Below are 14,563 nucleotides of genomic sequence, written 5' to 3'. Positions count from 1 at the left end.
TTTTAAATTTGGACTGCAATTTGTCCTGAAAAAGATATAAAACTTATTTTCAATTACTCTTTGAGCTACATGAAGAAATACATTTTGTATAAAATGCATGTACATATATGTATGTATAATACAATACAAATTGTAAAACAAGAGTGCACACGCTGAAATGTTTCGCCTTCTATTCTAATCATTGATATTATGTTGATAGTCCTAAGTATAAAGCTAAGCTTTATTACAACTGTCACATAAACTTAACATTAACTAAACAAAGACCAATGAACCTTGAAAATGAGGTCAAGGTCAGATGAACCATGCCAGGCAGACATGTATAGCTAACAATGCTTCTATACAACATATATAGTTGACCCATCACTTATAGTTTAAGAAAAATAGACCAAAACACAAAAACTTAACACTGTGCAATGAACTGTGAAAATGAGGTCAGGGTCAAATAAAACCTGCGCGACTGACATTAAGATCATAAAATATTTCCATACACCAGATATAGTTGACCTATGGCATATAGTATTAGATAAAAAGACCAAAACTCAAAAACTTAACTTTGACCACTGAACCATGAAAATGAGGTCAAGGTCACATGACATCTGCCGGCTAGACATGTACACCTTACAATCATTCCATACAACAAATATAGAAGACCTATTGCATATAGTATGAGAAAAACAGTCCAAAACACAAAAATTTAACTATAACCACTGAACAATGAAAATGAGGTCAAGGTTAGATGCCACCTGCCAGTTGGACATGTACACCTTACAGTCCTTCCGTACACCGAATATACTAGCCCTATTGCTTATAGTATCTGAGATATGGACTTGACCACCAAAACTTAACCTTGTTCACTGATCCATGAAATGAGGTTGAGGTCAAGTGAAAACTGTCTGACAGACATGAGGACCTTGCAAGGTACGCACATATCAAATATAGTTATCCTTTTACTTATAATAAGAGAGAATTCAACATTACAAAAAATTTGAACTTTTTTTTTTTGGACAACTGCTGCAATCTTTAAATGGCAAATTGAAACATTTTAACCAATTGTTTGATTCGGTTACATGTAACACTATTTTATACAGTTAATCCAATAAGCATGATAGCAGTTAGGCCAAAATTTATATTTGCAAAAGTGAAAATGGTCACAAGCATTCTGTTGCAAAAAAAACAGTCAATTAATATGCTTGCTTTTTTTAATATATATATTTTTTTTTTATATAAGCATATAATTTTTATATCGGCAAAGAAAAAATTACAAGGTTAAACATAAATTACACTTCCTTTAAACGAATCTGGAGAAGAGGCCTGAGTAATGATACTCAATCTGTATAACATGTCTACTTAAAAAGTGTAACAACCACATCTAGCCATTATTCTTCATCAAATCATTGAAAACATGTTAAATCAAGTTTTAATGATTGATCAATAATAATTGGACATAATTGTGGAGTTGTTACATTGCCATTTAGGGCTACATTTCTATTTATTGTTCTTTAACGTGACAATTGAACATTTTTATAAGTTTAATGTCGTGTCAAATGGTATAAATGCTCCAAAATGATCAGAAGTTAACTTATAATGTTTGAATTGCGTTATTAAAAGGTTGCATTCTCATAATTTTAAAATAGTACCATGAGCAGATATGATTATAACATGCAGGAGTAGGTTCTCAAATTAAAGTCCATTATAAAGATAAGGGGATCTTTCTTACCGTAAGAAATTGTGATCAGAGAAGAGTTTAATGGATAAACAGTTGAAGTTATACAAGATTTAATTTATTAAAGTAAATAGAAGTGTAGGAGTATAGTTTTTTTATTCAGCAATTCATTAATACTTGGCTAAAAGCAGAATAAAATTTATTTTCTTGTGTATCATTTAATCATTAAATCCTTATGACGTAAAGGAAAAAATAAGAGGTACTTTTTTTCAAAATCATGCCCTTAAACATCTTAAAAATAGAAAAGAATCATGTGGTTGTGTGTTAAAGTCATGTGAAACAAGTTACTTGAAATCATAATGTTAAGAAATCTATTGAACCAAAGAATGGTTAAATATACTAAACTAAGTTGTCTATGCACAATTTTTTTACATTTTTTATGAATCCATAACAAATAATTGACAAAAAATATTTCATTCTGTGAAAATTTCTGATCAACTTTCATAGTTTATTGCTGAAGTTCACCCAATGTGACCAGAATCAACATAGAACCATAAGAGTTGTTTTTTTTAATTTTCCATGCCTTTCTATATATATGTGTATTTGTTAAATGATTTAGGGTTTTTAAATTGTCTTTCAGAATTACTTAACACTTTCCAACTTCCACATTTGTATTCTTTTTCTTTCATCACAGTTTTTTCCTTCACTTTTTTTTTGGTATACATGTGCAATGATCAAAAGTGCTTTTTTAACAAAAGCCCTCCTGGTTAAGGTCACTGTTTAAAGATGGCAAATTAGAGTACAGGAAGACAATAGTTCAATAGCAGAACTTTTCCAAAGATTTTTTACAATGAAAGATTTTCTTTTCAAAGAACACCCATGAACAAAATCTTACAAGATTCCTAAGTTCAAAGATTGTAATCACTGAATGGTAAAGACTACCTTTAATTTATCAGTTGGTAGTAAAGTGAATATTGCATTGTATATATATTGTATATAGCATTGATTTAAGTTGATTCAACTACTTTTCTGGACCAAGAAAGATAACTCCAATTTTCAAATAAGATTTCATACAGCATTGGTTTTAGGCGATTCAACAACCATTCTGGACAAAGAAAGATAACTCAAAATTATTGTCTTGAAACTACAAAAATGCTTGTTTTTGGCCCCTTTTTGGCCCTTTATTCCATGACTGTTTGCCCCATTACCCACAAATATATCCCAACCTTCTACTTATGGTATTAAACATTGTGGTACAATTTCAGAACAATTGAAATACTTATACACAACTTTTTGTACTGACATTAGATAGAGCTTGTTTTGGGCCCCTTTGGGCCCCTAAATTCCTTAACCTTAGGGACCATTACCCCCAAAATCAATCCCAAGCTTCTTTTTGTGGTTATAAACATTATGTTAAAATTTTATTGATTTCTATTTACTTATACTAAAGTTATTATCCAGAAACAATCTGTTTTCGAAAGACAATGACAACAACAACATGATACCAATTTACGACCGCAAAAATATAAAAATCTTGTGGGTATGCAAATCTTCATATTATGTTCTCATAAACTATAAAGAGGAGTTCTGATGTCAAGAACGGACGAAGTGACAGGTCAACAAAATTTTGCCCTACACAACATTAATTTGTTGCATGGGTTATAATTATAACAAATGTGGGTATAATTTAGAAAGATTAACTCAAACTTGCATTTTTTGGACAAGTCAAGATGGAAAACTCAATGGTAAATGCAACATCATGGGATATCAAACTGAACACATGTACGCATGGTACATGTTAAAAAAAATTATCTTTCAAATAATAAAAGCTATAAAGTCGAGAGACAATGCAAAATTAAGTTATAACCTTCATGACCTTGAAATGGTATTTACTTTTTTGAGACAATTCAAGAAGCACAACTGTCGAGTGTGAAAATGGTTATTGCAGAGACATATAAATATAGTTTAGTATATATGCATCTCTGCCTATTGGCACAACAAAGAAAATCGCATAACCTACATTCATGGGCAGAAAATAAGGTTGCAACTAAGAATGTATTCCTCCAAAATGAACTCACAGTCTCACATTATAATGTTCAATCTCGAAATCACTTATATCCAGTTAGATAATTTGAGGAGCATTACTCTGAAACAATAGAATTCGATGAAGTGTAAAATGTATAAGGAGGTTAAAACAACCTATTTTAGTATGAAAAGCTCATCTGCTCCCCCAGATACATTCTTATACTAAATGAGGATTGTTAGATATTGAGTATTTACATGGATAGCTACTTCAGGTAAGAGTCAAAAGTGACTACAGTTTGATGGGATGCTTTAACAATCATGTTTAAAATACTCCCTTAGAAGCATCAGGCCAAAAATAAAATATTGTTTGTTTCCCCTCACACGACCGACCCGGTAAAATCACCGCTACCCGAAAAATTTTATTGGCCATTCTTGTCCACTATTTTGTTTTTTGCTATGTTGGTTATTGGTGATATCTTTCCGATGCTGAAGTCAACGATCCTTGGTAGCCTGGGGTCCTGGCTAATCTTGTCAGTATAGCCAGGCGTGTATCAATGTACTGCCTGTCAATGATTGGTTAATACTAATTTTGTGGCGCAATGTTTGTTTTTTTGTTTTACATCTGTATCCAATTATTTTTTGTTTAACATCAATTAGTAAAAAATAGACTGTAACTATTTTTCTTTATGAATTGATGTATAGTGTTATCATATCTAATTATCAGTATGATGATAATTAGTAAGCAGAAAAGGGGTTAATTCTTATCAGCAATCGCCTGGTGGGAAAGTTTAAAGTTTAAGATTTCATATGTCCAAGGTGTGAATTGGATTCCAACTTTTCTGGTTTACATCAAACATCAAAATTTATGCAAATATTTATTCAGCCTCACTTTAGATTCAGAGTCAACTGGCACTGAATCGATCACGTGGTATTTGTTCCCCACCTGGCCCTTACGACGCGCAGCTAGATTGGGCCGGATGCCAGGCTACGATCCTTGGGTTTTGGGGATACCTTTCCAATGCTTAGTCAACGAGCGTTTTAAATCAAGGTATTTTTGCATTGAAGCGTCTACATGATTCGGAATCAAGGAAAACAAACAGAATGCTTTCCCACACGATTTGTTTGTTTGCAAGGGTGATCTTTTTTTGAAAATAAAAAAAAAATGAAGCATCTTTCAATCTGCTGAGTGCATCTTGATTTGCTTTGTGTCAAACCTCTGTTCCTGTTTAAAGGATAAAATCTTAAAGACTTTGAGTAAAAATGGTCTGACTCGTGCTTTAAAATCTATCTACTTTGTCTTTGAACAGGTTGGGCACAAGTCAGGAAATGTGGGATACATGTATTCCCTGCTTTCAGGGAACGTCCCTGTTTTCTGGTGTAAAAAAAAAACCAGTTTAAATGGGATTTCTTTTTTCAATTTATGGCATGAAAATTACAAAAGGGCACGTTTTAACGTTATACCTGCATCAGTAGAATTCGTAAATACTCATTAAAAGTATTTTAGGAAATACAAAACATGAATATAAAGGGAAGCCTTGTTTCTTCTAGAACTCGAAAAAAACATACAAATCTTTGTTTGGGAATCAATTGATCAAGCTGCATGATCCAGGTGTAACTGAACATAACTGAATTATGTTCACTTCTATTGAAAATTTTTATTCATTGAATTTTAATTCCCAAGTGATTAACATACATGTATCTTTTTGTCATCTCATAATTGATGATCAAGGTATGAATTGGTGAACATAGGAATTGTTTTGTTGTGAGTTATGCATCAAATTAGACTTGAAATAAGCTTGATTTTTTAACTAAAAAAACGCTTGCTATCAATAGGCATTAGTATCACAAGTAGAATGTGCGCTTTTGTAGATTTCATTAAATTAAATGAATAGGGAAAAAAAGAAGGTCCCTGTATACTGTTTTTTTTAACACCAGAAAACTGTGGTGTACACTGAATTAGAATACAGAGAATACCCCACTTTTCTTGACTTGAGCCTTACCTGTTGAATTTTGTACAAATTCAATGTAGAAAACCATATCAAGGAATAAAATAAAATAATTTGCCTACCTACCTACCCATACCCTAACAACCTCAGTCGGGAGAGGGGAAACAAAGATATTTTTAATGTTGGCCTCATTGCATTAGCTATATGATTATATTCACTCATTTATTAAACACATTACTCAGAACATTAAACTGATTTAAGGTAGAAGGATTAACATCATTTTCCCACCTACACCAGCCAAGAGGCAAAATAAACATTTAATGTAAAATTTACACGTTTAAACTCGAGGCATTATGAAATTGTTAAACATTTAGGCTTTTTTTGCTAGGGGTCTCATTAATGTTTATTCCAAACTACATTGTAATTATCATTGTCACATGATTAAATATATACCAGTATAACAATGTTACATTTTTTCAAATCATGGCCTTGATGACACATATAATCTACTAAAAGAAAAAACATAAAATTACTTACATCTGCCATCTGAATGGGACGAAAATCTAATGACAAATTTTTCTGTGATGGTACTTAGATCTTTACCCGACCAATGCTGTACATTGTATATATACAAATTTTTCAATAGTTCAAATTAATACTTTTTTTTAATTATTCAAGAATATTTTCTGATTAAGTTTGGCAGATTTTAATACAAGTTCAAAATTGCTTCACCTGAGAAAGAATATGAAGTTTCATTCAAAACATGCCGTGACGCATACAGAGATTTCATTTTGCATACAATGAAATATTCATTACACAGGCTACATTCATAATACCACGGAATAAATTGGGATCTTAAGTTACAATTTAAATTTTCCTATTATTTTCTCATATTCCATGCCTCTAAAGAATTCTCATATTTCGACTTTTAATAAGTTTTAAAATGATGGTAGTTTAAATATTACCTTGGGATTATTAAAGGGCGTCATGTGTAGATTGGAATATTTGATATAAACCTAGCTTTATTCCATTCATTAAAACCAAAACTTTTATGTAATCATCTATTTCAACATGTTCAATCATACCAAACTTGTATACTAGATAATACAAATGAACAAATAATTATGCTCATTATACTGTAAGTTACACATCCTGCTTGTAGAGTTTGATCTGTAACATTTTTTGTCTTGCTTTTTTTAAAGAAAATACTATGATATAGCATTTTGCAGCAATTACGTTGACTAAAAATCCTACATGATATATGATGACATTTATGGACAATTAGTGTTGAATTTTCCTTAATTATAACATTAGAATTTCACTTCAATTGTCTTCTAATAAAATGCTTCTCTGAGCGCAGTCTGATGTAACCACAGAGGTTGAACCCTGAACAGTTGGGTCAAGTTTGGACACAATATTCAAGCTTGATACTGTCTGAATTTGGATTAATGTCAGATCAATTTTTTTACATTATATATATTCAGTCAGGGGTACTACTTGTACAAGTGTATTTTATTTACTTGAAGAAGTAAAAAAAAATATACACATATAAGTAAATTTGTAGGATACTTATACAAGTGAATTTTATTTACTTGTATAGGTAAAAAAAAATTGGCTTAGTTATGTCCCTTAGGCATTCAGAATTTTTTACTTGTATAAGTAAAAAAATCATCCTTTCTTCTTTTCTTGAATTCTTCAGATTTCTTTGCTCTAATAGAATTTTAAATTTTGTACCCTTTACAGATGTCTTTACTATTCATTTAAGTGTAATTTCATGGACAATGAAAATCCCATTTGTCTGTTTTCTTCATAACACTGCTCATTTACAAGCCCCAAAGGAGCAATTTTTGATTGCCTTGCGCAAATATACAAGATCTTTGCTCAATCAGTTTCTTTGATGAATTAATGAGATGAAACATTGAACTTTAATGAAAAAATTTGAGCAAACCTGGGAAAAATCATTAAAGGCATGATTTTACATCTCAAAACTTGAGGATTTTTGTGGAATTGTAAGAAAAATTTACTTATACAAGTAAATTTTTTAGAAAATTAAGGGGAGATTATTCAAACATTATTTATTTACTTATATGTGTATATTTTTTTTTACTTTTTCAAGTAAATAAAATACACTTGTACAAGTAGTACCCCTGACTGATATTAGATATAGGTTTCTGAAACAAAACAAATGTGGTCAAAGATCTTAAAAAATTTGAAGAAGAAAAGATATGAACCCCTTAAAATAATAAGAAAAACATCCCCCCCCCCCCCCTTCCTTCTTGGGAGTAATTATCCCCATATTCAATTTTCAAGTTGATTGGACATCACTTCAACTTCATCAAAAATTTCCCTGACAAAAAACTTCCAACAGGAAAGCAAACAAAAATACAGATGCATGGACAGACAAAACAGACTGAAAAACATAATACCCCACAGTGGGTCATAAAAACAAATATGACAGACATGAACCAATGACAACCACTAATTTACAGGCTCCTGGTTTGGGACTTGCATTGTTAAATACATTTTTACATGCTCAAAGGGACATAATTCAATTGAATCAAACGTGACAAAATCTGTCAGAATTTTTTTGATAAAAACAGATACTTAACTACTTAAACCTTATTTGATGTATTCACAAACAAGACCAGCCAAGTTTGACATAAGCTATAAGCAATGGTTTAAATATGTTAATTTTGTTTCATCTTGTGAATGTCTCATTTATAAATTGCTAAAAAAAATGGTTGGTTTGTATCATTTTTCATGTCACAGGGTAACTTGTGGAATGATTTTAAGGTATATCATCATGTGCTAATATTCACAAAACATCTTTAATTAAAATTAAACTGTTCATGTGAGAAGATATATCTATATATACCAAATACTGTAGATTTATTTATTTTTGTGGGTACCAATTTCCGTGACTCGAGATCAACTTGCATTTTGGTGGATATTAGATTTCTTGGTTTCGCCATACATTCCTTTAAAAAATTTGTAATTTGTTGAACATTTAAATTTGTGGATCCTCTGTGCATTTGCTGTGCCAAAGAAATCCACGAAAAATTGGTATCCAACGATATGAGTTAATCCCCAGTAGTTAATCAATACTTGTACCTTTCCTTTTTACATCTCCTACTACATTCCACTATAACCTCATTCAGGGGTTGTCCTTCTGATAAATTCATATATAATTTGGTGACTGCATCTGTACTCTCAACATGATCAATACTACTGGAATTACTTGAGAAACATCCTTGATACCAGTTACCATTTTCAGATAGACCTGTCAAAAGAGTTTTTGGTTTAAATTCAATTACAAAATGTAACAGTTGTGACAAAACAGGCAGACAAAACTGTGTTTCAGTTCTTACATCAGATGTGACCCTGAGAGGACATTCCAGTGTTGTATTGCCGCAGAAATTTGACTGATATCCGCACATATTTCTTATAAGTATGCAGATATCATCAAGTGCAAAATAACATTCCTTATTGCTTGTTATTTACATTTCCTCAAATACCCATGAAAATATTTTTTAAGAACATAGATAACTGCTTTCAAAATGTTTTGTCGGGAGAAATATATATGTTGTGTACAAGATGCAAGTTTGTACAAATTATAATTAGAACAGGTTTTTTGTAACTTAAGTTTTTTGACACATACATGTACCTTCTTGTACCAAATGATAAAGGTTTATGTTCTAAAATGTACCAGTTTAATGTTTAATATCCAAATTTATATACTTCAGCCTAACATTAAGTGCCATTCTCCTTGTCCTCCCAACTGAAAATAAACTTAAAGGACACCTAAGTGATTTAAATTCTAATTTATTTTCTCCTTATACCAAAATCATATTCATTATTAAGTCTTTTTGTGTTCTTATAATGTTTTTGTATCATTGCTCAGCATAAGCATGATAAGACTGTAACATATAGTTGTGAAAATATGACAAAAATATGCGAAACAGAAGACTGTGTGCTTGCACCATCCACTTGTGTTAAGCTGTTCATAAAATACTGATAACTTGTACAAACCAGATGCTCCGCAGGACGCAGCTTTATATAACCGCAGAGGTTGAACCCTGAACGGTTGGGGCAAGTATGGACACAACATTCAAGCTGGATTCAACTCTAAATTTGGATTGTGATTAAATAGTTGACACAGCATAGGTTTCTGACACAGAATGAATGTGGTCCAATAACTTAAAATTTGTTTTTTGCCTTTGAGCAATTCACTATGCTGTTGAATATTAATCCTCTAAAAAAAATGTTTGAAGAAATTTTCTTTTTATTTATGAAATCTGAAATGAGAAAAATTAAACCCCCCCCATTTTTTTTCACATCCCCCTTTCCCTTATTCCAAAACTGATCTTAATTCAAATTACTAATGTAGTTTGCAACAATAACTACATTTAAATACATCATAAAATATTAAAATGTAAAAAAAGTGCTTGTTATCACTGAATGGTAAAGATTGTTTTAATTTATCAGTTGGTAGTAAAAGTGAATATACATTGTATATTGTATAAAACAATGATTTAAGTTTATTCAACTACTATTCTGGACAAAGAAAGATAACTCCAATTGAAAATTTCTTGCTATTGCGCAGTATTGTGCAATTAGATATATGACATACGCCGTCCGCCACTGCTATTCATATGCCGCGATGACAACAGATTTTTCATAAGGACTCTTAAATCATTCGGTTTTCATTCGGGTCCTCTCTAATTTTTCCTTGTATGAATCGAGGATAAACAAGGTCTCATTTGCGCTTGAAATCCCGGCAATTTTTAATGTAAAATCATGCAGTAGAAGGAAAATTGACGGAAAATAAAAACAAATATTTTGACAAATGCAAATGGTGGAAATCGGAAACGAAGCTGTAAATATGGAAATATTTCAGCATTTCTATGGCGAAACTGACAACGAGGATTAGTTAAATGGTTTCTTGTTATCTCAATGTGTTTATTACATTCAATTCTTGTGGGAAATATGATTTGATCGATCATTACGAGACGTAGAAAAAGGGGGGAAAACGGAGGTTCACTGAAATATTTGAGGACGGAGCCACTGATTTGTGCCACGATTACATAATACGTTGTGTATGGTGCAATACGCTACGGAATCGAGCAATTGGTATTTACTTTATTATATGGCAGATAAAACAACAAAATAGATGAAGACTAAACGTAGTTTTTGTTCAAAATTCAACACAAATGTAATAAATCAAACCTTTTACCTGTTAATTACCTGAAAATGCAGGTAACCTGATTAAAATTTTACTGAAATAACTGCCTAACATTACAGTTCATACTCTCCTGAGCATTTTTCATGCAATAACTTTCTCTGTATCTCTTATAACAAAAAAGATACAGCAGTCTGAAAAGGAATATATACTATTCTAATGAATGAACACAAAAAAAAAAATGCAGCAGCAGACATTTTTCTATCTTTTTTGTGTAGCGTTGAAAGGGTTGATGTAGACCAATTTGAAAACGGGACCAAAAGTTAAGAATCTACATACACAGTTAGATTTGGCATATCAAAGAACCCCAATTTTTTAATTTTTAATGAAATCAAACAAAGTTTGATTTTGGACCCCGATTTGGACCAACTTGAAAACTGGGCCAATAATCAAAAATCTAAGTACATTTTTAGATTTAGCAGTTCAAAGAACCCCAAGGATTCATTTTTTTTATAAATCAAACTTAGTTTAATTTTGTACCCTTTGGACCTTAATGTAGACCAATTTGAAAACGGGACCAAAAATTAAGAATCTACATACACAGTTAGATTCGGCATATCAAAGAACCCCAATTATTCAATTTTTGATGAAATCAAACAAAGTTTAAATTTGGACCCTTTGGACCCCTTATTCCTAATCTGTTGGGACCAAAACTCCCAAAATAAATCCCAACCTTCCTTTTATGGTCATAAACCTTGTGTTTAAATTTCATAGATGTCTATTTACTTATACTAAAGTTATGGTGCGAAAACCAAGAAAAATGCTTATTTGGGCCCTTTTTGGCCCCTAATTTCTGAACTGTTGGGATCTCAACTCCCAAAATCAATCCCAACCTTCATTTTGTGTTCATAAACATTATTGTGCGAAAACCAAGAATAATACTTATTTAAGCCTATTTTGGTCACTAATTCCTGAACAGTTGAAACCAAAACTCCCAAAATCAATCCAAACCTTCCTTTTGTGGTCATAAACCTTGTGTCAAAATTTTCATAGAACTCTATTTACTTAAAGTTATAGTGCGAAAACCAAGAAAATGCTTATTTGGGCCCTTTTTGGCCGCTAATTCCTAAACTGTTGGGACCAGTACTTCCAAAAGCAATCCCAACCTTCCTTTTGTGGTCATAAATCTTGTGTTTAAATTTAATTGATTTCTATTTACTTAAACTAAAGTTATAGTGCGAAAACCAAAAGTATTCGGACGACGACAACGACGCCGGCGCCAACGTGATACCAATATACGACCAAAAAATTTTTAATTTTTGCGGTCGTAAAAAAATCATACGAGACTAACAAAGGCCAGAGGCTCCTGACTTGGGACAGGCGCAAAATTGTGGTGGGGTTAAACATGTTTATGAGATCTCAACCCTCCCCCTATACCTGCTCTAGCCAATGTAGAAAAGTAAACGCATAACAAAACGCACATTAAAATTCAGTTCAAGAGTAGTCCAAGTATGATGTCAGAAGATGTAACAAAAGAAAATAAATAAAATGACAATAATACATAAATAACAACAGACTACTAGCAGTTACATGTAACTGACATGCCAGCTCCACACCTCAATTAAACCATTAGGGGTTTAGTATCGTATATCATAAAATATATGAGAAGAACATAACCTGTGTCATGCCAACAACTGTTTTTTTTTTTTCAAATAAATGTGTTTAGTTCCGATGCAAAGACCCTATAAGTGAATCAATATTAAAGTCAAAATATGCAATCTTTAATGACCTGACAACAGTATGGTAACTATATCCCTTCTTAATAAGTCTGTTTAAAGGTTTTGTAAGCTTTTGAGGTGAATGCTGACATTTTTGTACTTTGTAAAGAATATTACCATAAAAAATTGGATGTGAAATACCTGAACGTATAAGATGTCTGCATGTTGAGTTATATTTACGAATTATTTCCTTATACCGATGATAAAATTTAGTAAATGTATTGACAAGTTTGTGATATCGAAAACCCTGGTGTAATTATTTTTCATTAATACATAAATTTCTCTCCAAAAAATCTAATACGTTGTTACATACACGAGCAAATCGTACAAGTTGAGATATATAAACACCATAAGATGGTGACAAGGGAACGTCACCATCTAAAAATGGATAATTAACGATAGGAAATGAAAAATCATCTCTTTTATCATAAATTTTTTTATTAGGCTTCCCGTTAACGATATAGATATCAAGATCGAGGAAATGGCAGTGGTCATTGTTAGTATTAGCTTTATTTAAAGTAAGTTCAACAGTATAAATTTCTAAAAGTAATGTTAAATTTTTGTATCAAATGTTGTATGATGGGTCTTTACTTATTTTAGTCATAAATTGTAACTCATAATACAAAAACAGGTCTGCAATAAGTGGTGCACAGTTAGTCCCCATTGGAATTCCAATAACTTGACGATATACGGAATCTGCCTGTACTCAGAGAAAATTTTGAGGTGAAAATACGGCCATTTTAGCCATAGGGTCCACATGAACCATAAGTGTATTCAGAATTACTGCAATTACATTACGGTGACCAATAGTTGTTAATGTCTGTGTCATTTTGGTCTTTTGTGGATAGTTGTCTCATTGGCAATCATACCACATCTTCTTTTTTATATTATGTTATGATCTTATTTGTATATTATGTGGACTCTAAATAAAGCTTATTTATTAATGTTTATTTATCTATTATTTGTATATACATGTATGTTATAATTGGTAAACATCAGAGACGAATTTCGAGGGTTTTTCAGGGAGCCTGGACCCCCTTTTGAGAAAAAAAAAATGATTGTCTCTGAAGCATGACTGGAGCGGGCTCGCTCTTAGGCAGTCAGTGGGCCCCTTTAATGAAATTTTTTGGATCGGCCACTGAATATGTACATACAGAGACAAATGTCCACCGTACAGCGCATGTTTCAGTCTTTCCTTTGTGCACAGGAGCACACATCATAGATGTTTTAGGGCATAAATATATGTAAATTGACTGGTATGCCTTATTCATTGTGTTAATAGCAACTGGAATATATATTTCTGATCCCAAAACATTTATGATACGTGCCCCTGTGTTTTGGGATGCAGTTAAAGTCTGACTGTAGTTCACTTTTTTTATGTTTGAAATTTTATTAAAATATTATTTCTCCTTTATATGTGTATATTAATAACCTAACAGACCTTAATTATATTTATCAACCTATCGATTAATTAGTTTACTTTGCTTTCAAATGTAGCAGTTTATTAATCTTGAGGAATAATGTTTACCCCAAACTTCAAAGACTGACAAAATCAGTGCAAGTGGATGCTAACAAATTATAGATTAGTACTTATCTGTTTTAGTCAATTTTATCACGTGATGTTATAGTTTTGATTGATTTCTTTACCTGTAGCAATAACAAATAGCAGACAACAATAACAGAAATAAATATTCATCTTCAATCATGTCTCGTCACATAACTTTTCAAACTCTGTAACTTTTTTTTATAAAATAGTTCAGTTTACCAACTTTCATAACATTACACTTGAACTTCCGTTTCAGTACCCTATTCGGGACTATAAAGCTTGTTTTTTCAAAATTTAATCTATTTTTATGACTGTGTAAAAACGGAAAATTATTCTGTTTATAGACACAATTTTTATCAATATTTACGAACGCTTCAACAGTGCACTACTTTTATGCGGTATCTGTAAGAGCACCGGTGTGTGCGT

At 31.7% G+C, this 14,563-nt stretch overlaps 1 protein-coding gene across 1 annotated transcript in view; it reads right to left on the bottom strand.

The window, feature by feature from the left end:
• The window catches only part of LOC143062863 (polycystin-1-like protein 1), a 242,837-nt gene extending 228,488 nt beyond the window's left edge, over positions 1-14,349 (bottom strand). Inside the window, exons 1-2 of the mRNA XM_076234680.1 lie at positions 14,239-14,349; positions 8,746-8,914 (exon numbers count right to left, since the gene is read on the bottom strand). Of these exons, the coding sequence (XP_076090795.1) occupies positions 8,746-8,914; positions 14,239-14,287 (218 nt within the window). The 5' untranslated portion in view covers positions 14,288-14,349. The remainder of the gene's footprint in view (positions 1-8,745; positions 8,915-14,238) is intronic.
• Positions 14,350-14,563: the final 214 nt, after the last annotated feature.

The sequence above is a fragment of the Mytilus galloprovincialis genome, chromosome 2, assembly GCF_965363235.1.
Source record: "Mytilus galloprovincialis chromosome 2, xbMytGall1.hap1.1, whole genome shotgun sequence".
Lineage (NCBI taxonomy): Eukaryota > Metazoa > Mollusca > Bivalvia > Mytilida > Mytilidae > Mytilus > Mytilus galloprovincialis.
Note: the sequence above shows the minus strand (reverse complement) of the source record. Positions and strands in the feature narration are given on the sequence as shown.